The sequence below is a fragment of the Tauraco erythrolophus genome, chromosome 4 (genome assembly GCF_009769465.1).
Source record: "Tauraco erythrolophus isolate bTauEry1 chromosome 4, bTauEry1.pri, whole genome shotgun sequence".
Classification (NCBI taxonomy): Eukaryota; Metazoa; Chordata; class Aves; order Musophagiformes; family Musophagidae; genus Tauraco; species Tauraco erythrolophus.
The window spans coordinates 7,338,033-7,363,189 of record NC_141468.1 but is presented as its reverse complement, the minus strand read 5'-3'; the positions used below and the strand labels follow the sequence as shown (position 1 = coordinate 7,363,189).

The window sequence follows — 25,157 nt, the reverse complement described above, 5'->3', positions numbered from 1 at the left end:
TTAAATAAACGTGTTGGTAAGAATGTCTTCCTGCTGCTGGTGGTGTAGGGTCCCAATGCCGACTGCTGGGGCTGGTAAAGGAGGTCTGCTCACAAGACGGAGCTGAAATTTGAGTCAGGAGGAAATGATTAACGAAACACAAGCATAGGTTTGCATCTTGAGGTCCTCTGATGCCATGGTGATATCTACTACCAGATACTGGGCAGTCCCAGCTGGAAGTAATGCAGGAAGTTATCCTCCATCTCCCAAAGACCATGGCTCCAAGACCATTACAGTGCACAATCCGCCAGAGCAAATGGCAGCTTTGGATTCTCCTCCTACTCACTTCAAGCATGTCGTTTCCTATCTGGGATCTTTCATCATCCTGCCCTACTTAGACTAAACACCGGGCAAAAGAAAGCTCCAGTCCTGCTCAACACCACTAAATGGTGCTGTAAAGAGCCTAAGTGGCTTAAACTGGAACACACATTTGGTTTAGACACTAGGATTCATTTTTTGTGTAAGCAGCACACAATTTTGCGTTCAAGGAGAACTTCAAACTTCATTGTAAAGACTAAAACTCCAGAGGGACATCTTACCTTAACCCCCAGCTGCTTTTCAAACCGTGGTGACACAAAGGACCATGGACCCATGTTCTGTGGTTCTTCCTGACTCCAGATGAAGACTAAAGGAAGGATAAGGGTACATTACAAATGCTCACACTTATTTTTTCAGCAGCTGAAGAAAAATAGTTGTGGGGTTTTTTTTTGTAGCACCTCTGCCTTTTTCATCTTGGCACTATCTTTGAAACTGAATTCCCTTGCAGGTCACAGCTTGCTGAAGCCAAACCAAAACTATGTCCACCATTAGAGGATATTGTGGGTATATTCTGCTTTTCTACTGCCGTTTTCAAAAGCTACTTAAAGGACTAGACTGCAAAGACCAATGCAAAAAATGCCCCAAGTGGTTCACTCCAATTTTCAGTAGTGCTTTATGGAAGCTAACAACAGCAGACAGACAAGTTCTTTTAGGAAGTGGTAAAAGTTTGTATTATCCCACTCCAGAAACGCTACATGTATGGGGGGGGAGAGCAAAGAGGAAAAAGCCTCTACAACTCCTCATTCTAAAAGAAAGGCAACAGATTCCGTTCAGTACTTCAAAGAGTCTAAAAACACAAAGGTAAAAATCTGGCTGACCTTTTGCACGGCTGTATTTGCTCAACTCTTGCTGTAGAGCTTCCAGGGGGAAAGGACACAGTTCTTCAAGTCTCAGAAGAGCTGTGTGGTGCTGTTTCTCTCCTAGTGTCTCTCTTTGCTTCACCAAAGCATAGTAATGCTTACCAGAACAGAGCACCACTTGGGTGACACTAAAGAAAAATAGGAAAGTTTCCAAGTTTAGTGTTTTACAGAAACTCTATACAGAACAGTCTCATACTGTGAACAAAAACAAACTTTAAAGACAACTTTATGAAGCTGAATTGCTACCCTAGACCATCTTTTTTTTTTGCCTTTGCCTTCTCTTCCTCCCACTCCTCTCCAACAACTGGCAAACTAACCTTTGGGCACAGTATGCCAGAGCCCAGAGGTCCTGTTTCTTCAGTTATCCTGGGGAAGTTATCTTACAATGGGATTCATCTCTCTCAGCTTTAACTATCTAAAATTTAAACACCTAGTTGAAGCTAGTCATCACCTGCTTAGTGGACAAGCAAAAGGCTGTGGATGTTGTCTACCTAGACTTTAGTAAAGCCTTTGACACTGTTTCCCACAGCATTCTGCTGGAGAAACTGGCTGCTCATGGCTTGGACAGCCATACGCTTTGCTGGGTAAAACACTGGCTGGATGGCCAGGCCCCAAGAGTTGTGGGGAATGGAGTTAAATCCAGTTGGCAGCCGGTCACAAGTGGTGATCCCCACCACTCGGTATGGGGGCCAGTTCTAATATCTTTATCAATGATCTGCATGAGGGGATCGAGGGCACCCTCAGTCAGTTTGCAGATGACACCAAGTTGGGTGGGAGTGTTAATCTACTCGAGGGCAGGAAGGCTCTACAGAGGGATCTGGACAGGCTGGATCAATTGTACGAGGCTCAACAAGGCCAAGTGTCAGGTCCTGCACTTGGGTCACAACAACCCCATGCAACACTACAGGCTTGGGGAAGAGTGGCTGGAAAGCTGCCCAGTGGAAAAGAACCTGGGGGTGTTGGTCGACAGCCAGCTGAATATGAGCCAGCAGTGTGCCCAGGTGGCCAAGAAGGCCAAGAGCATCCTGGCTTGTATCAGACATAGTGTGGCCAGCAGGACTAGGGAGGTGATTGACCCCCTTTACTTGGCACCTCAAATACTGTGTTCAGTTTTGGGCCCCTCACTACAAGAAAGACATTGAGGTGCTGGAGCGTGTCCAGAGAAGGGCAGCAATATCTGATGAAGGATCTGGAGCACAAGTCTTATGAGGAGCAGCTGAGGGAACTGGAGGCTGAGGGGAGATCTTATCACTCTTTACAACTACCTGAAAGGAAGTTGTGGCAAGGTGAGTGTCAGTCTCTTCTCTCAAGTCATAGGACAAGAGGAAATGGCCTCGAGTTGCACCAGGGGAGGTTTAGATTGGGTACTAGGAAAAACTTTTTCTCCAAAACGGTTGTCAAGTATTGGAACAGGCTGCCCAAGGAAGTGGTGGAGTCACTGTCCCTGGAGGTATTTAAAAGGTGTGTAGATGTGGTGCTTAGAGATGTGGTTTAGTGGTGGACGTGGCAGTGTTAGGTTAACAGTTGGACTTGATGATCTCAAAGGTGTTTTCCAACCTAAACAATTCTATGATTCTACCTACGTGCTCTCTGTTGAGAATACGCCAGAGAGGGAGAGAAGTACCTCCAGAAGACAATGGTCTCCCATATGAAAGAGGAACTGCCTGCTGGAGATGCGCAATACCCTCCAGCAACCAGAGAGGTCTTGGCTGCCTAACCTTACTGGACAAAGGCAAGGAGAGAAACCTCACCCTTTCTGCCTCACCATCCCACTTAAAAACCAAGCTGCTAAGGTACGTCCAGCCTTTTGGTTGTGGGTGAGGAGGCACATATCAGGGATGCTGTCAGACTCCCGTCCTACTGAGACAAGGACCAGATAAGAACTTTATGAGGGAAAAAAATGAAGGCCAGAATTGCCCATTGTGAACAAGACTATAATATCTGAAGGGAGGGAGATATACACACACAATTAATTATTGCCCTAATTTCATTTCATCAGCTCAGGTGTTCCAACACCAGGACAAAAATTCTGCCTCTCTTCATGTAACAGCTGCTCCCACTGACTGTTAGCTAACAGGCATGGAGCAGAACCGCGCTCACCACATTAAAATCATAGAATGGTTTGGGTTGGAAGGGACCTCAAAGATCATCTAGTTCCAACCCCCCTGCCATGGGCAGGGAAATCCTCCACTTCACCAGGTTGCCCAAAGCCTCATCCAACCTGGCCTTGAATACCTCCAGGGATGGGGCAGCCACAACTTCTCTGGGCAACCTGTTCCAGTATCTCACCACCCTCAATGTAAAGAATTTCTTTCTTATATCTAACCTAAATCTGCCGTCTTTCAGTTTAAAGCCATTGCCCCTTGTCCTATCACTACACGCCCTTGGAAAAAGTCCCTCTCCAGCTTTCCTGTAGGCCCCCTTTAGGTACTGGAAAGCTGCTATAAGATCACCCCGGAGTCTTCTCTTCTCCAGGCTGAACAGCCCCAGCTCTCTCAGCCTGTCTTCACAGCAGAGGTGCTCCAGCCCTCAGATCATCTTCGTGGCCCTTCTCTGGACTCATTCCAGCAGCTCCATGTCCTTCTTGTGTTGGGGACTCCAGAGCTGAACACAGTATTCCAGGTGGGGTCTCACGAGAGCAGAGTAGAGGGGCAGAATCACCTCCCTCGACCTGCTGACCACACTCCTTTTGATACATCCCAGGATACGATTTGCTTTCTGGGCTGCCAGCGCACATTGCCAGCTCATGTTGAGCTTCTCATCCACCAGCACTCCCAAGTCCTTTTCCTCAGGGCTGCTCTCAATCCATTCTCTGCCCAGCCTGTACTTGTGCATGGGATTGCCCCGACCCACGTGCAGGACCTTGCACTTGGCCTTGTTGAACTTCATTAGTAGCTATGGTCACAGCCTCCCTGTGGGGGCAAGGGCTAAAAGCCTGAACACTTCACAGTTATGCAGACAGGTATGGTAACTACCAACAAGTAAGCAGAAGAAAAGGAGAGAAACAAGTAAAACTAAGTCGCCCACCATAAAACATTTTCTCCCCAAAGTCACCTCTTTCATATCACCTCAAAATTGAGCTGTTAGGTAGACGAAAAAGACAGGACTTCCCTTCTGAGTCTTTCCTCTAAGAAAGTAGAGCTACCTTTTAGGATCTACCGAGGAGTCACCAATGACAGGCTTGAATGTTGTCCTTGGAGCCATTTCTTCAAAACTTGATGCAGCAGCCTACAAGGGGGAGAATTGGAAATCTCACTGCCTTTTCCCTCAGGCCAGAGTTGGGAAGAAGATACCAAGACAAGTTTTGGTAAGTACAAAAGACACAATCTTCCCTCTTCCTCCCATTCCCATTCCCACAGATGAAAGGTGGGATGACAAGATTCTCAAGAACACCACCAGCCCTGGAATCAACCCTACTTCTAGCTCACCTCCACACAGCTTTAATCCTCAACCTATCCTGCCCCAAACAGGCAAAACCACATTGATTTGACCCCAAAACAGAGAGAGAAGGACACAGAGCAAGAACAAAGAGAAAAGGGAAGAGAACACAGAAGAGGAAGAAGAAGAGGAGGGAAAAAAAAAAAAAAAGAAAAAAGGAAAAGAAAGTTTTTGTCTTACAGGGAGCCTGAGTAACACTTTGGGAGACACAACGATGAGAGGTTTCCTGAAGTTTCGGACCATTTGCCGCCGAAGTAAATGGAAATACTGTGCTGGAGTGGTGGGATGCACAATTGACATGTTCACCTGGTCCCCATCGACTCCCTCTTCTGAACTGTCACACATCTATATAAGGGGAACACAGCAACACCTTGTCAAGAAGCAAGCAGTGAGCCAAATATGCAAGAAAAAACACGGCGGATAAGGCACGCTGACGAGTATAAGAATAAAAGGGCAAATATCCCGATTCAGACATTGATTGCAAAGGAAGAACAACTTCAGAGAAGAAACGGCTTATGCATTTAACTGGTAAGATTATATCTGAACTGTCAGGCCCTGACGTTGTAACCAGGGCCTGACAGTTTATCTCACAGCAGAGAGGTCACGATTTCTCCATCAGAGTAGCAGCATCCCTCTAAACATGCTGCAACCCCCCCTCAAGCCATTACTCAGATGAAAAGGCTTTCAATTACTTACTACAGTCACAAGGGCGCAACAGTGGTTTGTGTTTTTTTTCTTTTCTGTAAAAACATGCCACAGATTTACCACCTGATATTTAATAGTGTCCAGCACTCTTGTTTGTACGATCTGTGCCTAGTGGATCGATCTGTGAGTGGTTTGCACTGCACAAGAGGGCAGCTGCCTGTTTCTGATGCCAACCTCCAAAATGTTTTCTACAAGAAGTGCCCATTAGAGGTCTGCTATTTGCAATTCAGCAATTCCATCTGGATACTGGACTCACTCTGTGGCACAGTGACATTGCTGAAGAGCAGCTGTCCTGGTTTCAGCTGGGACAGAGTCAGCTCTTCTTTTTAGCAGCCAGAAGAGCTCCGTGTTTTGGTTTTAGTCTGAGACTTGCTCTGAGAAGAACGCTGACAGCAACTGATTCAGTTGGCACTGAGGTCTCAAGGACTTTTCAGCTTGCCGTGTTCTTGCCAGTGTGCAGGAGCACAACAGGATAGGGGGGAGCATAGCTGGAGCATAGCATAACTCTGTCCCGGCTGAAACCAGGACAGTATCAATAAAAAAAAAGCAGGCAGTGCTGAAGGAGTCGCACTAGGGCTCTCTGCAGCGGGCGCAGGGCCTCTGCAAACACTATGCAAATTGCACGTTACAAAATTTCATGTTACCACACACCTACTTGGGCAGGCAACAGAGATGCAACAGGAACAGCAAGCATTTATCACAAGGTTCAAACAAAGTCTTGCACCAGAGCTGTTGTGGCAGTAATTAAACCAAAACGGCTTCCTCACCCCTCCTAGACTTATACCTTCTCACCACAGCCCCCTTTCCTCCTCCACTTTCAGCCCAGCCCATTCCTTATCTTGTCCTGTGGGTATGATCCTGGTAAGTCTCCAGCGTCTGGTGTCACTAGCAGGTACACCAGGAAGGTGGCATTTTGTGACAGGACTCTCAGAGCACTGGTTGCCAGTGCTGTGATGGGGGATACGTGAATCTGAGAGGTGTGGGAGGGTACCTGTAAGAACCGTTCCATTCGGCAGGACGAGTGCTCAGGGCCTGCACCATCATAGCCATGGGGAAGAAGAATCACTATCCCACTTTGCAGGAGCCATTTGGCCTCACCTAAGAACACACAATGAGGAGGAAAGAAAGTGATTTCCATGGGACATAAAAGCCTCAAAACATGCATTAATTTGCATAAATTACCCAGGAAAAAAAGAGTATCCAATTTCCACACCATTAAATACATCCCTGAAACATGCCGCTGGCATTTAGCCATAAGATTCACAAGAGTGAAACAGCACACATAAGATCATCTGAAGTTTCTGAAATTACCATATAACTTCGGGCTTCCACAAGACATAAGCCTCCAAGTGCAGCATGTGAAGCAGTAAAAGTTTTAAAACTTATCCTAAAACAACACCACAGTATGCAAAAATCCTCTTAATGGAATTATTCTCCTGATTAACAGGGGTTCTCGAAGGTAATTCTCTTCAGTAAGAAAACCCCTAACCATAATTCACCGCGTATTTTCTGCATACCTTGTCGTTTGGTCCTCTGAGTTGTAACCCAGGGAGCACCCTGTGAGCCAGTCCTGGCTAACACAGCAGTGCTAGCCACAGGCTAGTTCCCCTGAGCTCTGTCAAGCTCCTGTGCTATTTAAGGGATTACAGCCAAATCCAGAAGGTAATTCATCCCAGCCTCAAATACATGTTGAGGATTGGTGGGATAAGAGAGCCCCTGAATTTCCATATATGATTGTAGAGTGAATGTAGAGGCCTAACTGAGGTGAGATGCCAAAACTCTGGATGCTTAAATACAAGGAATCCCACTCTAGAAATCCATCTTTGCATTTTCTCAGCATGTTCCAGCTCTGAGAGGTCTTTTACCTGAGCACTTAGAGGTTGGTTTTAAGGTGTTGTTGTGTTTTGCTTGTTTAAGTAATCACTCTTTCCCTTCTGTATTGCTTCAGGAGTTTTTAAAATGCCTCACAAAGGAAAGGTACAGCCTAAAAAAGCTATCAACTATATATATACACAGCAAAATAAACACCTAGGGGGGAAAGAAAGGCCAATAGTACAATCAACTGTCATTTTGGAACGCCAAGGGTGAGGTGCCTTTCATCTTAGGTGGATTGTGTTCAGAGAAAAGCTGCCTAGAAGTCAGGACCACATAGGCAAGCTCGCAAGACTTCTTGAGAAAACAGAATTATTTTCTCAACACGTTGCCTTCTAAAGATGAAGGATTTTCTAAAAATATACTTCCTACAAATTATTCATTTTTAAATATATTAGCTCCTTGTACACTCACCTCCAGAGATGAAAGTGTCAAATATTATCTGGGCTCCATTAAAGAAGTCTCCAAATTGAGCTTCCCAAATTGGCAGTAACTTAGGGCTCTCAATACTCATTCCATATTCAAAACCAAGCACTGCTTCTTCAGACAAGGGACTGTTACTCACCTAACAAAAAGGAAATTGTTGGGAGGGGTGGGTGAGGAAGAAGACAACCCAGAGTTAAGAACCTTTGGAACCAGACACATCAGCACTAGGCACACTCAAGACATGCACTCCTAAAGGCAATGGATGGTCACCTTTTTTTTTTTTCTTTTGAATGACAACATTGAGAGGAAAACAATTAACAGCTGATCTCTCAAGGAAGAGCAAAACCCCTTGTTAAATTTGTAAAGAAGGTAACTACAAAGAATGGGGGTGCCCTGACAGTTTTCTATCTGGAGTTTGCCAGAACACACAGGCTACCTACACGTTTCAGCAGTTTTACAATATGCATTCTGTTTCACCACAACTTGAAGAAGGTTGTGTTGTGGACCACAGAACCTACCTCTAGGAAACCTTTCTGGTCTGGAGACATATGATTCAGAGGAATGTAGGTATCATCCGTCTCTTGGCAAACCAACATCGCATGTCGTTGGCTAAAGGTTCCTCTGCCAACATCTTGTCCACTTAGCCTAATATTAAACCCTTGCCAGGCAACAAACAAAATACTATATTAGCAAGTCATGTAAGAAGAAAACATGCAGGACAACTCCTCCCCACTTCTAAAATACTACTTCTCTTGTTAAGTTTCTTCTTGAATTTCCCCTCATCAGCAGCATCGAATCTGAGACAGAACTCTTAATCAGCAGCAGCTCCTACTCACAAGCACAGAGATGCTCAGACATTTCTTTTTTTTTTTTTCTCTCTGCAGCCAAGAATTATTTTGTAGTAAATGGTTCAGTTTTACTGAAGCAAACTGCAAAACATGTTCATTCTGTATCATATGTAAATGGAGATAAGAATTCAGGCTAGAGAAGAGGGAAAAGAAATTGTAGCTTGAAACACTCTAAAAGGTAAGTGTACAGGAGACGTCACTGATGGCAGCTGCGTTGCTCACGTGCTTACTGCTAAGCACCAACTGTTCTGGGGAATGAGAGGGAACAACAATTCTTTGAAGACATTTAGTATCGAATCTACAAACATTAGTGATGTACAGGACTCATATTTACCTTCTCTCAGTACCATGCAAATGCAAATTGTCAAATTTGCATATCATATCAATCTTTGGACTTAGAAACACCTAAGACGACTGATGTTATACTTCATTGTCATCAAGGCAAAAATATTCTATTGTCTGCTATCTAGTTGCCTCTTACCTTGGCTCAGGAGGGAACCAAACGCTAAAGCTTCAGCTGTTGCCCAGTCCAGCTTTTTTCCTTCCTCCATTTTTTGAATTCTTGACTAAATGAGTAAACAAGGAACAGTTACTACTTTGCCTTTTCCCACCTATATCTCTTTTTGTGGCACAGATCAATATTAGAAGCTAGAAAAACAAAACCACTATAGAGAGAAATGCTATATTCCTGAAGCCAGCTTGGGTTGGTTTGGAATATATGCACTCTCATTTCAGCACATTCCAAAAGAGGTTGCCCTTCAGACCACAGAACCATGGATGACCCACATATTCACTTACCAGTCAACAAATTGTGGATTGACAAATTAGATCTTGGTCTAAAAATATTAAAAACTTTAGCACAGCACAGAGCGTGCTCTTGACAGACTTTTGGGTTGTCTGGTTAGCAGTGACAAAAGACATCAGGTGTAAGTATTTCAGTGTCCAGAATTCTCCCCTGTCTGGTCAAATGATCATACCCAGCTGTGGTGTTCTTGCCTTGGGCTGGGAAGGCAAGAACATCCTCTTCTGAAACGTTCAACTCCTGGCCTCTCTATGGCTGCCAGCCAGACACCTGCGCATGGTGATCATTCATCAAAGGGAAACGTTCACAAACCCAAACCAATCCAATTATTGCACACAAACTCATGAGCTAACAAAAACTGACTGTCAAGCTTGGCCACACATATATGCTTATGTTTATATACATAAAAAAACATAAACACTCACTACTGGCTTTACAAACTGTGTACTACCAAGGTCTTGATTCATTCTCTCACAAAGTACTCATTATAATCATAAAATACATAAATGATAGTAATTTATCATAATAGTTGCTATTATTTGTAAGAATAATAAACTATATTTTCTATCAGCTTTTTTCTTCATTACAACAAAATATTGTTGAAATAACAAAATTAAGTCTATGGTCACATTTGGAGGAGAGGACACACCTTTCTTAAAAACTGGAGGAAAAATGGCATAATCTCAGCCTCAAAAAAGAGAGCAAGCTGTTTTTCCTAGACAACACTATGCTATTCTCTAACCGGCAGCCTTGCTGTGTTTAGAGCTTTTTCTCTAACGAGTCACATCTTTGAGCAATGAGACCTCATTACGCCCTACTGACCTGTGCGTAGGTCTTCAGAAGATGGCTGTGCATCTGGAGTTCCTCAGGCACCTCTACAGACTTCACTCCAATAAACTGGAGAAGTGGTACAGGCATACCTGTGTCCCAAGTGGTGATTTTAGCCGAAGGCTCGACGAAGCCTTTCCAGTGAGCCTGCAGGTTGGTAGGAGGTGGACTATACAAAGTCATGTTGGCAAGATGATCGTTCAGTTTAGAATAGTAAGTCGTCTTTATCTCAGATACTTCAACCTCAGTCATGAGCCCAGCAGCTATTAGGTGTTCCGCATACGTGTCTGGGATACTCTTACGGGATCTGTCAGGGAGGGAATCAAACCCCACAAACATTAAGCTTGAAAACAGTGTCACTGCAGATCAAGGAAATACCACCTTACTACTGTCAGGTACCATAGAAAGCTTAAATAAATGATGTCCTCGTGCACTATACTCACTTGCATCAAGTTTGCCTTCCTGGCATTTCCAGAAAGATAACAATTCTCTTGGACATGTGCTTTACCCTTCTTCATTAAAAAAAAAAAGAAGTGCCTGTAGTTGGCAGTTACAGGTAAAACCAAGTCAAAAAACTTGACCCCTCCAGTTAGTCAAAAAACTTAACCCCTCCCAGTTAGACCGACTCTGTGCTATCATGCATATTTTCTTCACACAAATTGACAGCAGGATTTCAGTATTAGCTGAGAATCCAGCCATCCACTCCCTAAATGCTTCACCTAAAATACCAGAATTTACTGTCCAGTAATTTTTTACATGTATTTTTCTTTGAGGATAAAGATGGAACCTGAATACATTTAAATGCTCATGAAGATGAGTCCCTTTGGAATCAGAAGGACCAGTCAAAGATGAGACAAACGTCATAATGGCTTCTTGCCCTTCTCCCATATTATCTGCGCTTCCCTCTGGCACACAGAAGACAACTTTACCTTCTGATTACTAGCCATCATGAATTTGAAATCCAAGGGCTATGTGCAGGATTGGCCTCCAAGAGGCATCAAGCTGTATATTCAAGAACCAACACGAGTGGTTACCTTCATTAACCCATCATTACCAGACTCACACGTTAGTTGAGGCCTGCTGACCGCGCAGCTACACTTACATAAAGACTTGTCTCTATAGCAAAGGATCTTCATTATACAGAGACTCCTACTACAGCAGCAGGCAGCATTGAGTTGATGTAGACACAAGTACGTTTTGGGTTCCTCCATCAGCTGTCACCCTTACCTGATGATTTTGTACATGCTGGGGTTGGTGAAGAACGGCTCATCAAGCTCATTGTGGCCCCACTGCCTGTAGCACAGCAAGTCTACTATTACATCCCTGCGGAACTGGCGTTGGTACTCAACAGCCAGTTGTGTGGCACGGACAACTTCTTCAGGGTCATCTCCGTTCACATGGATAACTGCACATCCAACGATTTTACCTGCCCAGGGATTCAAAACACAACAATAATCACACTCAATCCCTTCCAAAGAAATCAGACACTAATCTACTCTGCTGAAAACTACAGACAACTCGTGTGAAGTGTCTTTAACAAAAACAAATCTACAAAAGATGCTCTTTGTGATGAGAGCTGGAGTAAGGAGTAGGAGTCTTCCCCAAGAGAATGTGCAATTAGCTCAACCTGTTGTATTTGTCTCAGTTTGAGCACAACTTCTTTACCAGCACTAAATTCCCAGAGGACTTTCTATTCACAGTTTATACCTCTTATTAATCTGGATGGAAGTCTGAGGGCAATGGGAGAGAAGTATTTGATCATTTCTCTTTCAAACAAAAAACTGAGTTTTATTTCCTTCTTTTCCTAAGCTGTCACTACGGTGAATTCATACAGGCCAGAAACAATCTTCTCCCTCGTTAGTAGTCATTCTATCCATTGCTCCTCCAGACAAAAAGGTCTCTTCATTAAAGAGAACACTGCAAAATTCAAACGTCGTAACATGCTCTCATGTATGACAATTTGGCTGCAAATCTTCCCAGCAGAGTGCTCCTCTTGTACTACATCTGCCCAAATTCTGGGAAATTAAGATGCTTCACCCATTCCTGACCTGCCTCAAGTTTCCCTCTCTAGCAAAATCCTGAAGCTCAAATGGGTAACAACCCTCTCCCCACCTCACTGACCAGGTAAGAAGAAAGGAAAACTAAGGACGGAGGAGATAAAAAAAAAACCAAAACCCAACAAAAAAACCCAAACCACAGCACAAAACCAGCCCAGGGACAAAGTAATAATAGCATATGCTATCTACCTTATCAGATTTAATGAATCTACCTGTTTGGTTTGATGAAGTCATAAGACAAACACAAATACTTGATGTTACCTCTTAAAAACATATATTAGTATATTTTTATATCTAGGAAACATACACAAGAGAACTAACTACTGTGTCTCTGATCTTGCTGAGTATAACACATCTGTTTATCACTAAGAAAGATCAGTCTAAAACAAAAGACTTCTAGTTTAAGCTTAGGAATGGCATAAGCTTCATCTTTCAATTAAAAGCTCCACAAGCTCACCTGAAAAATACACAAAACAGAAAAACGAAGGAGTATCTGACTTACAAATCTTTCTCAGAAAACACACTGGAATGATTTTGATTAAATTTAACAAGATATATTTAAAATACATCAATCATACACTCCATCACAATACATTTTTAAAAGCTGTCAACGACATGGCAAAAATGAAATGAGTTATAAAGACTTCACAGTAATCTTGCAAATATTTTATAACATCCTGTAAAAATGTGGTAAGATTTTCCCTTGATATGAGGTCCTCGCCATAGGCAGACAGCAGAGGGCATATTTTTAGCATTTTAATTTTGCTAGTAGGAGGTAATAATCAATAATAATTTTAATTTCTACTCTATCATGAAAATGGAGATATATTAATTTAATTCCCTAGAGCCAATAGGCACTTGCTAAAAAAAGCCCATATATAGCATATATCCACAGTGGAGTTAAAAATCCTTTCTGACACAAGAGGCAATTTTCCTTCTGATTCAACTATACCTACCAATATCACTGCAGTACAGAGATGACCTCCCTCGCTCTGGAGGAGTGGTATAGCCCAGCTGGTTATTAACAATCAAATGAATGCTCCCACCAACTCGGAAATGTGGTAGATTAGAGAGGGTCAGTGTTTCAGGAACAATCCCTTGCCCAGAGAACGCAGCATCGCCATGAACCTACATTAGGGAGGAAGACAGAAAAGTCTCATTGGAAAACACTGGAGGAACAGCAAAATCAGAAGCATAACTCATTAAGCAAGACCTTTCAAATTGGGTTGGTAGAACAGATACAGTTCAGATGGATTTACCTCTTAACCCCTTTCAGACTACTGGTTTCATGATTTGAGAGTTTACATAGTCTTGTCACTAACACAAGGTCATAGCAGCCAACATCTGTACACGACTGCCTGATGTAATTCCTACTTGGAATGGCCTATAATCTCTTAAAATTGACCCACCAGTGTACAGGTGACTGCAAGTATTATGGTTTAGCAAAGCTGCAGCAGTCAGTAGCGAGTCACTGACCACTGACCAGAAGGAAGCCAGTCACCACAGCATTCACTGCATGCTTTGCTGGAAGTTAGATGCTGGTGAACTGGGATTTACGCCTACCGCCACCCTACCAAATAGAGACGAGAACAGATGTGATAGCAAATAAGGTGGAAAACAAACTGAACGGAAGCATATAAAAGTAAATAAAAGCTTTCAGAAGGAAATAAAACCTAAGTTCTTAGCTACATTTCAAAACTGCTAATAAATGTTGCAAATAAAAAAAGTTTGGAAGGGGAGGGGAGACTACTGTGGCATTCAACTCAAGTTCCCAAAAAGGCACGAGACACTAGAATTAACATCACCAGTATTTCAATGTTTTGAAACTAGAGATAGTTCTCCAGTGGTGAACATGAACACAGCTTCCTCAGAATGCAGACTGGATCCTTTGCAGATCAAAGTCACTACGCAGATTGATGCAGTTTCTTATTAAAACCAGACAGTTCTACTTTCTAGCTACGGGATAAAGGTTTCAAGGCTTAAAAGGCTTTTGGATGTGCAAGTACACCTGGAACAGAGTAGAGGTGCAATCAACCAGTGAAATGGCAGCGCTGGGTTTTAAGCAGTTCTAATACAGAGACTTTTAAAAAGGCATCACAGAAATCCAAAGTTTGCTACTGCAAGACAGAGTCAACACAGCACCCCCATTCTACCCCTCACCATGCTACGCTTGTTCCTGAAGTGTTGGGGTTTCACTTTTCCCTCTGCTCTCTTCTGCTGCCTAAGAAGGCTATGTATCTCGGTGATACCATTTGAGTGAAGACCTTAGAACATCTGAAAGAACTTCATGGCCTTCAGTCCATCCCAAAGCATTAAAGCCTGCAGACAGTGTGACTATCCAACTACACAACACTCTTCACAGGCACTTCAGCCCGAGAGGATCCAATTCCTGAGGGGCAGGTAAGATTTTATGCATTCCAGCAGAAAGCTGGAAACAGTTTTTGCTAGTACAAGTTTTTTTCTGGGCAGCATTAGCAAAGAACATAAAAGGAAGGTCACCATCAAGTTTAATTCATCAAACAGTGGCCCTGACAGTGGAATATCAAATGTGAAATATATTTCAGGGGGACCTTATTCTCAGATTTCAGTTCAAATCATAGACACCACTAGTTGCTGATGTCCAGGAAGTGGAGTTAAGACATGTGAGAAGGTGAAAAATAAGACAATAAGAATTGTCCATGGTAGTTATCCAAGGAAGTGTTTTATAGTCTTCATATATTCAGAGCACATTGAAGTTCCAGAAATGGAGATCTTCAGACCTTGGAAAATTAGGCTCACCACTGACACTGGCACCTCAGCAGAACTTTGCTCTTTTTACCCCCGAGCTCTGGCACTCAGGCCAGTGGAAGAATAGAACCAATGCCAGAGTAAACCTCAATTCGGAGTTTCTACACTTACATTTCTGGAGAGAAAGCACTATGAAAACAGAAGGCCCAAGGAGAAACTTCCAAACCAAGATTCTGAAAGAGGAAGTGTCTGCTTTCATCTCTTTCTTCTTGATTGAAGGAGAGCAGTTAACAGTCACAACTGTAAAAATCTGCTTTTTTTTTTTTTTTAATCTAACGGATCTCTTAAAGACACGATCATGAGTACTGATGTTCAAATTACATGAAACATTTTCTTTCTCTTGGGAACACTTTTGAGTCAGTTTACTAACACAGAGGTGGATAGCTCGGAGTCAAACGTTTTGCTTCGCTACTATGCAACCCTCCCTAGCACCTACCCCTACAAAAACTGAAAAGTTAAATTTTTCTTGCATAGGGAGGGAGAGTTCATTTATCCTGAAGAATCTTTGTTTAAACAGTCAAATTAGTTTCATTACTACACTGTGAAGTTCTAACATTATGGGACAGGCAGAATCTAAGACGCAATAATCATAAAATCATAGAATGGTTTGGGTTGGAAGGGACCTTAGAGACCATCTAGTTCCAACCCCCTGGCATGTCCTGCAGGGACACCTTCCACTACACCAGGTTGCCCAAAGCTCCATCCAACACAGCCTTGAACACTTCCAGCGATGGGGCAGCTACAAATTCTCTGGGCAACCTGTTCCAGTGTTTCACCACCCGCAGAGTAAAAAATTTCTTCCTTATCTCTAATCTAAATCTGCCCTCTTTCAGTTTAAAGCCATTGCCCCTTGTCCTATCACTACATCTCCTTGTAAAAAGTCCCTCTCCAGCTTTCCTGTAGGCCCCTTTAAGTACTGGAAAGCTGCTAGAAGATCACCCCGGAGCCTTCTCTTCTCCAGGCTGAACAGTCACAACTCTCTCAGCCTGTCTCCATAGCAGAGGTGCTCCAGCCCTCAGATCATCTTCGTGGCCCTCCTCTGGACCCACTCCAGCAGCTCCATGTCCTTCTTGTGTTGGGGACTCCAGAGCTGAACGCAGTATTCCAGGTGGGCTCTTACCAGAGCAGAGCAGAGGGGCAGAATGACCTCCCTCGACCTGCTGGCCACACTGCTTTGGTTGCAGCCCAGGATATGGTTGGCTTTCTGGGCTGCCAGCGCACATTGCCGGCTCATGTTGAGCTTCTCATCCATCAGCACTCCCAAGTCCTTTCCCTCAGGGCTGCTCTCAATCCATTCTCTGCCCAGCCTGTATTTGTTCTTGGGATTGCCCCGACCCACATGCAGGACCTTGTACTTGGCCTTGTTGAACTTCATGAGGTTCTCACAGGCCCACCTCTCCAGCCTGTCAAGGTCCCTCTGGATGGCATCCCTTTCCTCCAGCGTGTCCACAACACCACACAACCTGGTGTCATCTGCAAACTTGCTGAGGGTGCACTCGATCCCACTGTCCATGTCGCCAACAAAGATGTTAAATAGCACTGGTCCCAGTACTGACCCCTGAGGAACACCACTCATCACAGGCCTCCACTTGGACATTGAACCGTTGACCACAACTCTTTGAGTGCGACCATCCAGCCAATTCCTTATCCACCGAGTGGTCCATCCATCAAAACCATGTCCTTCCAGTTTAGAGACAAGGATATCGTGTGGCACAGTATGAAATGCTTTGGATAAGTCCAGGTAGACGATGTCAGTTGCTCTTCCCCTATCCATCAATGCTGTAATCTCATCATAGAAGGCCACCAAATTTGTCAGGCAGGATTTGCCCTTAGTGAAGCCATGTTGGCTGTCACCAATCACCTCCTTATTTTCTACGTGCCTTAGCATAGTCGCCAGGAGGATCTGCTCCATGATCTTGCTGGGCACAGAGGTGACACTGACTGGCCTGTAGTTCCCTGGGTCTTCTTTTTCTCCCTTTTTAAAAATGGGGGCTATGTTTCCCCTTTTCCAGTCAGTGGGAACTTCACCAGACTGCCACGACTTCTCAAATATGATGGATAGCGGCTTAGCAACTTCATCTGCCGGTTCCCTCAGGACCCGCAGCTGCAACTCATAGGTCCCACGGACTTGTCCACCTTCAGGTTCTTTAGATGGTCTCGAACCTGATCTTCTCCTACAGTGGGCAGTTCTTATAATAGCTTATCAAACTAACTGACATAACGCCATTGAAAGATGAGAAGACACATCAGGCAACAAACTCTTCTTCCTGCACTTGCACGCCACAAAGCCTTTTTTTTCTCTGTACTACAAAAGTAAGAACAATAAAACCCAAACTTGCTTCCAGTTTTCTCGATATTTCAAATTCTCCCTTCTGCTTTTTCTCAGTACACGCATACTTCCAGAAGGAAGCAAAACATTTATTTAACTGAAATACGCCATCACTTCTACCTGTAATTTCCTCTGTGTTTACTATACTTCACAGGAGAACTGTTCTGCCCCAATTCAGCTTTAGTCCCAGCTTTAAAAACGTTTAAGAGATTGACTCACTTGTATTTCCAAGTTGAATACAATGCAAGAAAAGAAAACTTATCAAGGAACTATTTAGGACTGCCTCCACAGTTATAAAAGACAGTTCAAGGAGTAAAAACCAAGTCCAGCAGTCTTTCTTCAACAGTACCATGATAAAATGAGAAAATTCTAAATCCCACTGTATATTTTTCAACCTTGTTGATAGCTCTTTTCCAAACTCATTCAATTTAAAAAAAGGCTAACAATGGTGGTCTAAATGCAAAAGTGGTCTGTGAGGAAAGGCACACGCGGCTCTCTCAACGCAGAGTATTATTAAAATAAAGGAAGGTATCAGAATCAGTTCTTGGGAAATCTTAAAAGTGGCATTGTTTAAATGCCAGTATCATCACATACGTCACCTGGAAATCTTCCTTTCCCTTCTGTTTCTCCATAAAGAGGATCCCAGTTCTTGATATTCTACATTGATTCAGTTTTGTTTGGTATTTCTACACACACCACTCCTGTTCACATGCTAGTCCAGGCAGTCTTACAAAGACCAGTTACAAACTGTGAGCAAAATACCTGCAGGCAAATAACTTTGTCTCCAGGCTGCGCGGAGCTCTCTGGGGAGTAATCTCCATCGAGCAGAGTCTGTTGCCTTCCTCGTGTCTTGCCCACGGCCACTGGATTGATTGCTTCTAAGTGCGAGGGGTTAGGTAGCAAGGTGACATGAACAGGTCTGTGTGAATCGAAGTCGAGATCTACAGAAGACGTCAGGTGCGAGAGAACATCCCCAATGGCTGCTGAATTCTCTGGAAACTCACTCAAACCATGCATCTTACGGAACATGAGCTGCACGGAAACAAATTTGGTTAAATTCCCTTTGTGATTCATTAACACATTGAAAGAAAAACATTTACAGAACTGTACGCTCTCCTAGTCCTGAAATTGAAAAGACGCTTCGGATAACAGATAAAGAGAACTTCCTTAGAGTTGTCTTTAACAGTCTCCTGTGAAGATCTGGCTGAGGTGCTGTCGGAGGGGGAATACACTCTCACACACGTAACTTTTTTATGGCTTCAGCATTGGCAACACAACAAACTTCTAGGGTTTTATTTCGTTGCAAATAAATTAGGCACAGAGCAACTGTCAATGAGATTGTAAGTCTCTTACCTCAGGTGGAAGCTGAAGTAAACCTGTGAGAAGATTAAGTCTTCCACGATGAGGCATTCCAAGAATGATATCTGTCACACCGCTGTACGCACACATCTTGAACAACTCATGGAAGAAACCCATCATGCTCTCTGCTCCTTCACCACCATACCGCTTCACTGTGGAAAACTTCGTGGCTAAGAAGTGATCAAACTCCTATTAAAAACAGGAGAACTTCAGTATTAGGCTATTTTAAGCAGCAGCCTTCTGTTTATAAAACTGAAATATAATTTATATTTGTACCTTTAAGGCATACGAGCCTAAGTACACCCCTTGAAAATCCTGGCTCATTCTCCACCCACACAGTGCAAGACCAGAAGCTATGATGACTACAAGAAGTCAGCTCTTATCTCGTCTTAGCAGAAAAACATTGGATTGAGGACCAAACTGTGTCCATCTAATATGAAAGGAGATGCATAAACAATAGAACACCAGAGCAATTTACAAATTCCTTCATAGTTTACCTACTTCAGGTGGAAACTAAGGAATGGTGTTCTTTTACAGTATGAACCTTAACCATCCTGAGATGCAAAGTGCTCGAGAAGCACAGCATTTCATTTTGATTACTATTAGACTCAGTTCTTAGTACATAGGTAGAAGAATGCTTGAGAGAAGGAAAATAAATGAATCTATATTTACTTCATTGTCCTCTCACTCCTCCCACTTCAATCCGTTCACCTACTCCTAGTCAGCTCTAACAAGTGGCAAAGTTTTGGAAGCACTGGAAGCGTCTATTGTGTTTTGCAACTGAAGACTGAAAATAAGTGAAGTCTGTAACTGAGAAGGGAAGACTGAGACACAGCCAAAGATCCAAGCCAACTGCTGAACATCTTCTAGTTAAGCAACATTTAGTTCCAAGGAATAATGTGTACAAAACTAATCACACGCAGAAGCAGTTTTTTCCTGTGAACATCTTCTAGTTAAGCAACATTTAGTTCCAAGGAATAATGTGTACAAAACTAATCACATGCAGAAGCAGTTTTTTCCTGTCAAATTCTACACTCAAAGTGCCGTTCTGGTCATACTGAAGTCAACAGGGGATTTATCAGGGTCCTGATTGCACCCTCCTGTGTCACTGTCAAATTCCTTTAACTGCCAAAGAGGCAAGAAAAATATGAAATGTGCCATATACTTCTGTCTAGTCATTGGTAAATATGACATTTAACACTCCTTCCACTTGGAAAACTGGAAACAGGGACAACTTCACAGATCCTGCTCTTTTACCTTTCCATCCTTCTGGACAACACAGGGAGAAAAGGGGGAAAAAAAGGAAAATTTTTCACAGTACAGAACTATTGGAATAAATTTTCTCTATACATTTTTCAAGTACATAAACCTTTCACTTCTTTATAGAATGCATTGAACAAAGGTTCCTCTGCTGAAAAGCAGCAAATTTACCAGTGCTATATGGCTAACACCTCAGTCCAACTCTGTTTTGACTCAGGGGTCCGTGTTGGGCCCGGCCCTCTTCAACATCTTTGTCGGTGACGTGGACAGTGGCATGGAGTGCACCCTCAGCAAGTTCGCCGATGACACCAAGCTGTGTGGTGCCGTCGACACGCTGGAAGGGAGGGATGCCATCCAGAGGGACCTTGACAGGCTGGAGAGGTGGGCCCGTACCAACCTCATGAAGTTTAACCAGGCCAAATGCAAGGTCCTACATCTGGGTCGTGGCAATCCCAGGCATAAATACAGACTGGGTGGTGATAGGATGGAGAGCAGCCCTGAGGAGAAGGACTTGGGAGTACTGGTGGACGAGAAGCTCAATATGAGCCGGCAATGTGCTCTTGCGGCCCAGAAGGCCAACCGCGTCCTGGGCTGCATCAAGAGGAGCGTGGCCAGCAGGTCGAGGGAGGTGATTCTCCCCCTCTACTCTGCCCTCGTGAGACCTCACTTGGAGTACTGCGTCCAGTTCTGGAGTCCCCAACATAAGAAGGACATGGACCAGTTGGAGAGGGTCCAGAGGAGGGCCACGAAGATGATAAGAGGGCTGGAGCACCTTTCCTATGAGGACAGGCTGAAAGAGTTGGGGCTGTTCAGCCTGGAGAAGAGGAGGCTCCGGGGTGACCTTATAGCGGTCTTCCAGTACCTCAAGGGGGCCTACAGGAAAGATGGGGAGAGGCTGTTCAGGAGGGCCAGTTATGATAGGACAAGGGGTAATGGTTTTAAAATAGAGGGAGGTAGGTTCAGGTTGGATATTAGGAAAAAATTTTTTACTATGAGAATGGTAGAACACTGGAACAGGTTGCCCAGAGAGGTGGTGGATGCTCCATCCCTGGAGACGTTCAAGGCCAGGTTGGACAAGGCCCTGAGCAACCTGATCTAGTTGGAGATATCCCTGTTCCTTGCAGGGGGGTTGGACTAGATGACCTTTGAAGGTCCCTTCCAGCCCTAACCATTCTATGATTCTATGATTCTATGGTTCTTCCAAAACCTTGAGAGACATCATACTTTAAAGCTAGTAACAGATCAGCATGAGGGTGAAAGGAAAACACAGAACAGCTACACCAGAGCACAAAATTTCACACAGCTCTGCCCAACCTTGCATTCCTGTCAGTGACATTTCATATAAACTGTCCGATCGTTAGCCTACGAGAATCTCACTTTCGAAGACTGATTCCTCATGGATTTGTATGGTCATTATTTGTGTCTCCAGATTTTAAAGAATACATGTTACAAGAACATATATTACACTCAACATTTGGTCTAATTAGTTCTAAAAGCCTTTTGAGTTTGTAAGTGACTGGAAATAGTTTCCTAGAAATAATTTCCAAAATAATCAATACAAACCAAAAAGTATCGCTACTTGTTTCACTAATGGCTGCTAAGTAAATTCAGCAACAACCTCCAGTGAGATCCCTGCATTTGTGTATGGCACTTTTTCAGGCAAAATCTTGTACTTCTTCCTGTTGCACACTGTCAAAGCCTTTCAGGATGGCGATTGTTCTTCTTCTGCATGAACAATGTCTGGAGCAGTGCAGGGTTCACGACAGACTCCACGACTCTATTACAATCCAATAGCAGTGAACAAGGTACCTGGGACTCCAACATCAGCTTGCACAAGTGCTTTTTCTCTTCAGGTGTAAACGCTTCTTGTTTTAGCTCTTCAAATCTTTTAGCAAACCATTCTCTCTCCTCCAAAGTTTGAAGCTGGCTTGTTTCTATGGAAATATGTCCACAGTATATGTGGTCAAGGTAAGCCAACACATCGTCTAGGGAAGCCTCTTCTTTTCCCATGTTTAGAAGCCCTGGTGGGAAGTAAATGTTATTAGCCACTTTGGAGGATGAGGGGGAAGCACTAAGACTGAAACTGCTGTCTTGCAATTACATTAACATCTTGAGCATACAAATTAATGCCTTCTCTTCCTTTGCTCCATTTGAAAACAAAACTCAAGAAATTACTTCCTAAGCGCACTTCAGTGTTATTAATATGAAGGTCTCATGCTTATTGGCAAGGTACTCGAAATGCCTTTCTGAAAGAGTTTACCACGAATGACACAAAGTCACTGCTTTGGCAACTCGGTATAGCACTCGGTATCTTGTGGCTCAGAGAGACAAGCTCCAATCCCAGCTGCATCACAAGTAAATAAGCACCTCTTTTGCAGATGGAGGAAACAAAGCATGGAGAGAGATCCTCCTTTGTTCAAGGCCACAGCAAGGTCTAAGAGATCCAACAAAAGTCAAGGCTTGACTTCTGCCCCCGTGCTCTGGCAACTTCACTACAGTGTTAAGTATTATGTCAAATCACGGAATGTTACAGCAACACAAGAAATTAATGTATAACCTCAGTAGTTATAAGAACAAGTTAAAAGTTTCATCGTTTCCAAAGATGCTAGAAGGCAGCCACTCATTACATGATGATTTCTGCAGCAAACACTTAAGTAGGCTGAAGTTAACAATTTTCTGTCCAACAGTTCATTACTGATTGAACCACACTCAATATTTGGCTCTTCCACAGCGGACACAGCCTCTTAATAAACCACCCGTGAAGACAGTTTGCTGTGATAAGGCTGTAGATTTACCTGTAGTAATGAGAGGCCCTCGAAGAACTTCTGCCAACTCTTGGATTTCGGGTACCATGTTCATAACAGCTTGGCCAGCAAACAGTGGGTTTATTTTCGCTGCTTTGTGGCCATGCTCAGCATATGCAGTTATTAAACGAGCGAGAGCATGGTCAACTGAAAGCAAAAAGAAAGCAGAACAGTATCACACACGTGCTCACGTTTAATCCATTTACAGCACCAACACAGGAGTATTCTGTCCGTTGATAATCATCGAGGCTCTGGCTGGGAGATAGTTTTTCTAAGCAGTTGTTTTCATCCTATCACCCCATAACAGTTTGCATCATCAAACTCCTAAATCTTCTCACCCATCAAATTTTCAAGCAAGCACACTCCAGATTTCTCTCAAGGCTTCCCTCGACGTTAGGCTCCTGCAAACATACGGAAAGCTATTTCATTTCACTACAATTCTCTTTGCAACAACAGGTTATGTCCAACTCAAGAATGGCACAGCACCAGTGTGCAAAGTCTTACTCCTCAGTCAACTCAAATCATGCCACTTGTGCTTCCCTATTCCTTGCTAGAACAACAAGAAGATGGAGTCTTAACAATAATTCAGGTCCTACGACTTCAAAGAAAGTCTGTGTCTGCAGGAGCCACTAGCCAACAGCACATGCACACCCTGGGCCAGATATACTGAAAATTCAAATATATGAATGAGTTTTTCAACAGACACCAGGAACACACCCTTGCAGGCATATCGCATCGAGGTCAAAAAATCAACACAAGCAAAACCTGACCAGCTGAAAGGTCACGCGCACAACATTACTGTCACTGAGCACATGCCACAAACCAGGTCAATAAACTGTAAACCAATAAAATACAGTGCAAGCAGAATCTGCTACAATTTCATGATACGAACCAGTTTATAATGCATTTTTAACATGGTGGGTTTTTTCACTCTGATAAAGGCACAGCCCTCACAGAATTCAGGTCTGAAGTCTTTCATTTTCCAAAACAATGCAATTTCTGGGACCATTTCACAAAGTTATTTCTCCGATATTTGTATTTCCGCTGCCAGCACTCTGCTCCAGCTGTTACATACACACAGTCGGCCCGTTCAAACAGGTTTTTTTTCTCCAACAGGCTCCACAACAGAATATAATGCTAATGTTTCCCACAACACGCTCCGCAAGAAAGCCATTTAAAAGTAATTTTTAAAATGAATGTAAAAATATATTAATGCTTTCCTTGCTTAACAAGGAGGCTACTTAGTGATGGGACTGGGTGTTCAGGACCTAACAAACCGGTTTCACTCCTGCTCTGTGCAACAGGTTTAAATCCTACCGGAGTCTCCTGAGGTGCTAATGCAGGGACGACATTCCCACCCCAGAGTTTTCTGCTTGACGTTATACTTCTGCACTAAAAATCTGAACTTGGTTAATAACATCACAGTTATTGCTGCAGGAGGGGTGTTACCTGTACGTAGCCAGCTCAAGCACAAGAACACCAAAAAGAAAAACCACAGGCGCATGGCACAGGTGCTGTACGAGCAGGAAAACTCCACAGGAGCGCATCACCGAAGGAGCTTCAGCCGCCGAGGCACTCACAGCCACTTCCACCCGCGGAGCCGGGCACGGGGCGAGCCCGCTGCCCGGGGACCCGCAGCGCACGGCTCCGCGGAGCGGCTCTGCCCCGTTCCCAGCTGCGCTGAGCGGAGAGGGAAAGCGAGAACCCGCCCGGAACCCCCAGGAGAAGCGGCGGCTCCGGACCGACGCCTTCGGGCCCCTCAGCGCCCGCGGGGCCGCTGCCTCCCTCCTCCCCGCGGCGGGACGCGCAGCCCCCCGCCTGCCGGGCAGCCCCCCCTCAGCCCGGCGCGGCCCCGCTGGCACGGGAGGGTGCCCGACCTGCTTTGCCGCTCGCCCCAGCGCCGCGCGGCTCCGCCGATCGCCCGCTCGCCGCCTTCCGCGGTTTGTAGCCGTAGACGCCCCGCTCGGTGCGGTACCAGCGCCGCGGGCCGCCCCGCCACAGCGCGCAGCGAACGGCGTTCGCCGCCGCCGCCGCCATAGCCGCCGCGCTGCCGACCGCCGGCCCCGCGCGGGGTGGGGCCGCCGCTCCCCGCCCCGCTGGCGGGGGGTGAGGCGGCCTTGGCGGCGGCGGGGGTGGCCGTCAGGGGCTGGGCCGTGTGTAAATGCTGTAAATGTCCGGTTAACTTCTCTGATCCTTGCGGCGACTTCAGAGCGTATTCAGAGCATCTCCCTTGTGAGGAAAGGCTGAGGGAGCTGGGTCTCTTTAGCTTGAGAAGAGGAGACTGAGGGGGGACCTCATTAATGTTTATAAATGTGGAAAGGGTGACTGCCATGAGGATGGAGCCAGGCTCTGCTCACTGGCATCCAATGATAGGACAAGGGGAAATGGATATAAGCTGGAACACAGGAGGTTCTGCTTAAACATG

General features: G+C 44.4%; 1 protein-coding gene across 1 annotated transcript; it reads right to left on the bottom strand.

The window, feature by feature from the left end:
- On the bottom strand, positions 1-24,769 carry DHTKD1 (dehydrogenase E1 and transketolase domain containing 1). Its single transcript, XM_086609872.1, has 17 exons — positions 24,610-24,769; positions 22,724-22,879; positions 21,738-21,949; positions 18,663-18,857; positions 18,072-18,341; positions 13,150-13,321; positions 11,364-11,562; positions 10,131-10,443; positions 8,988-9,072; positions 8,177-8,316; positions 7,647-7,797; positions 6,352-6,458; positions 4,836-5,000; positions 4,363-4,445; positions 1,176-1,345; positions 579-664; positions 1-102 (listed from the first exon to the last, which is right to left on the bottom strand). The coding sequence occupies exons 1-17, from the start codon at positions 24,767-24,769 to the stop codon at positions 1-3; spliced, it is 2,766 nt and encodes a 921-aa protein (XP_086465998.1).
- Between the last annotated feature and the right edge of the window lie 388 nt (positions 24,770-25,157).

What these genes read in the sequence shown, in the direction of transcription:
- DHTKD1 (XM_086609872.1), bottom strand. Translation starts at nt 24,769, where the DNA reads ATGGCGGCGGCGGCGGCGAACGCCGTTCGCTGCGCGCTGTGGCGGGGC. An exon ending in AGCTGATGTTGGAGTCCCAG is followed by an intron (nt 18,858 to 21,737) that starts GTACCTTGTTCA and finishes TGTTTTTAATAG; the next exon opens with GAGTTTGATCACTTCTTAGC. An exon ending in CAAATACAGCCGTGCAAAAG is followed by an intron (nt 665 to 1,175) that starts GTCAGCCAGATT and finishes TCCTTCCTTTAG; the next exon opens with TCTTCATCTGGAGTCAGGAA.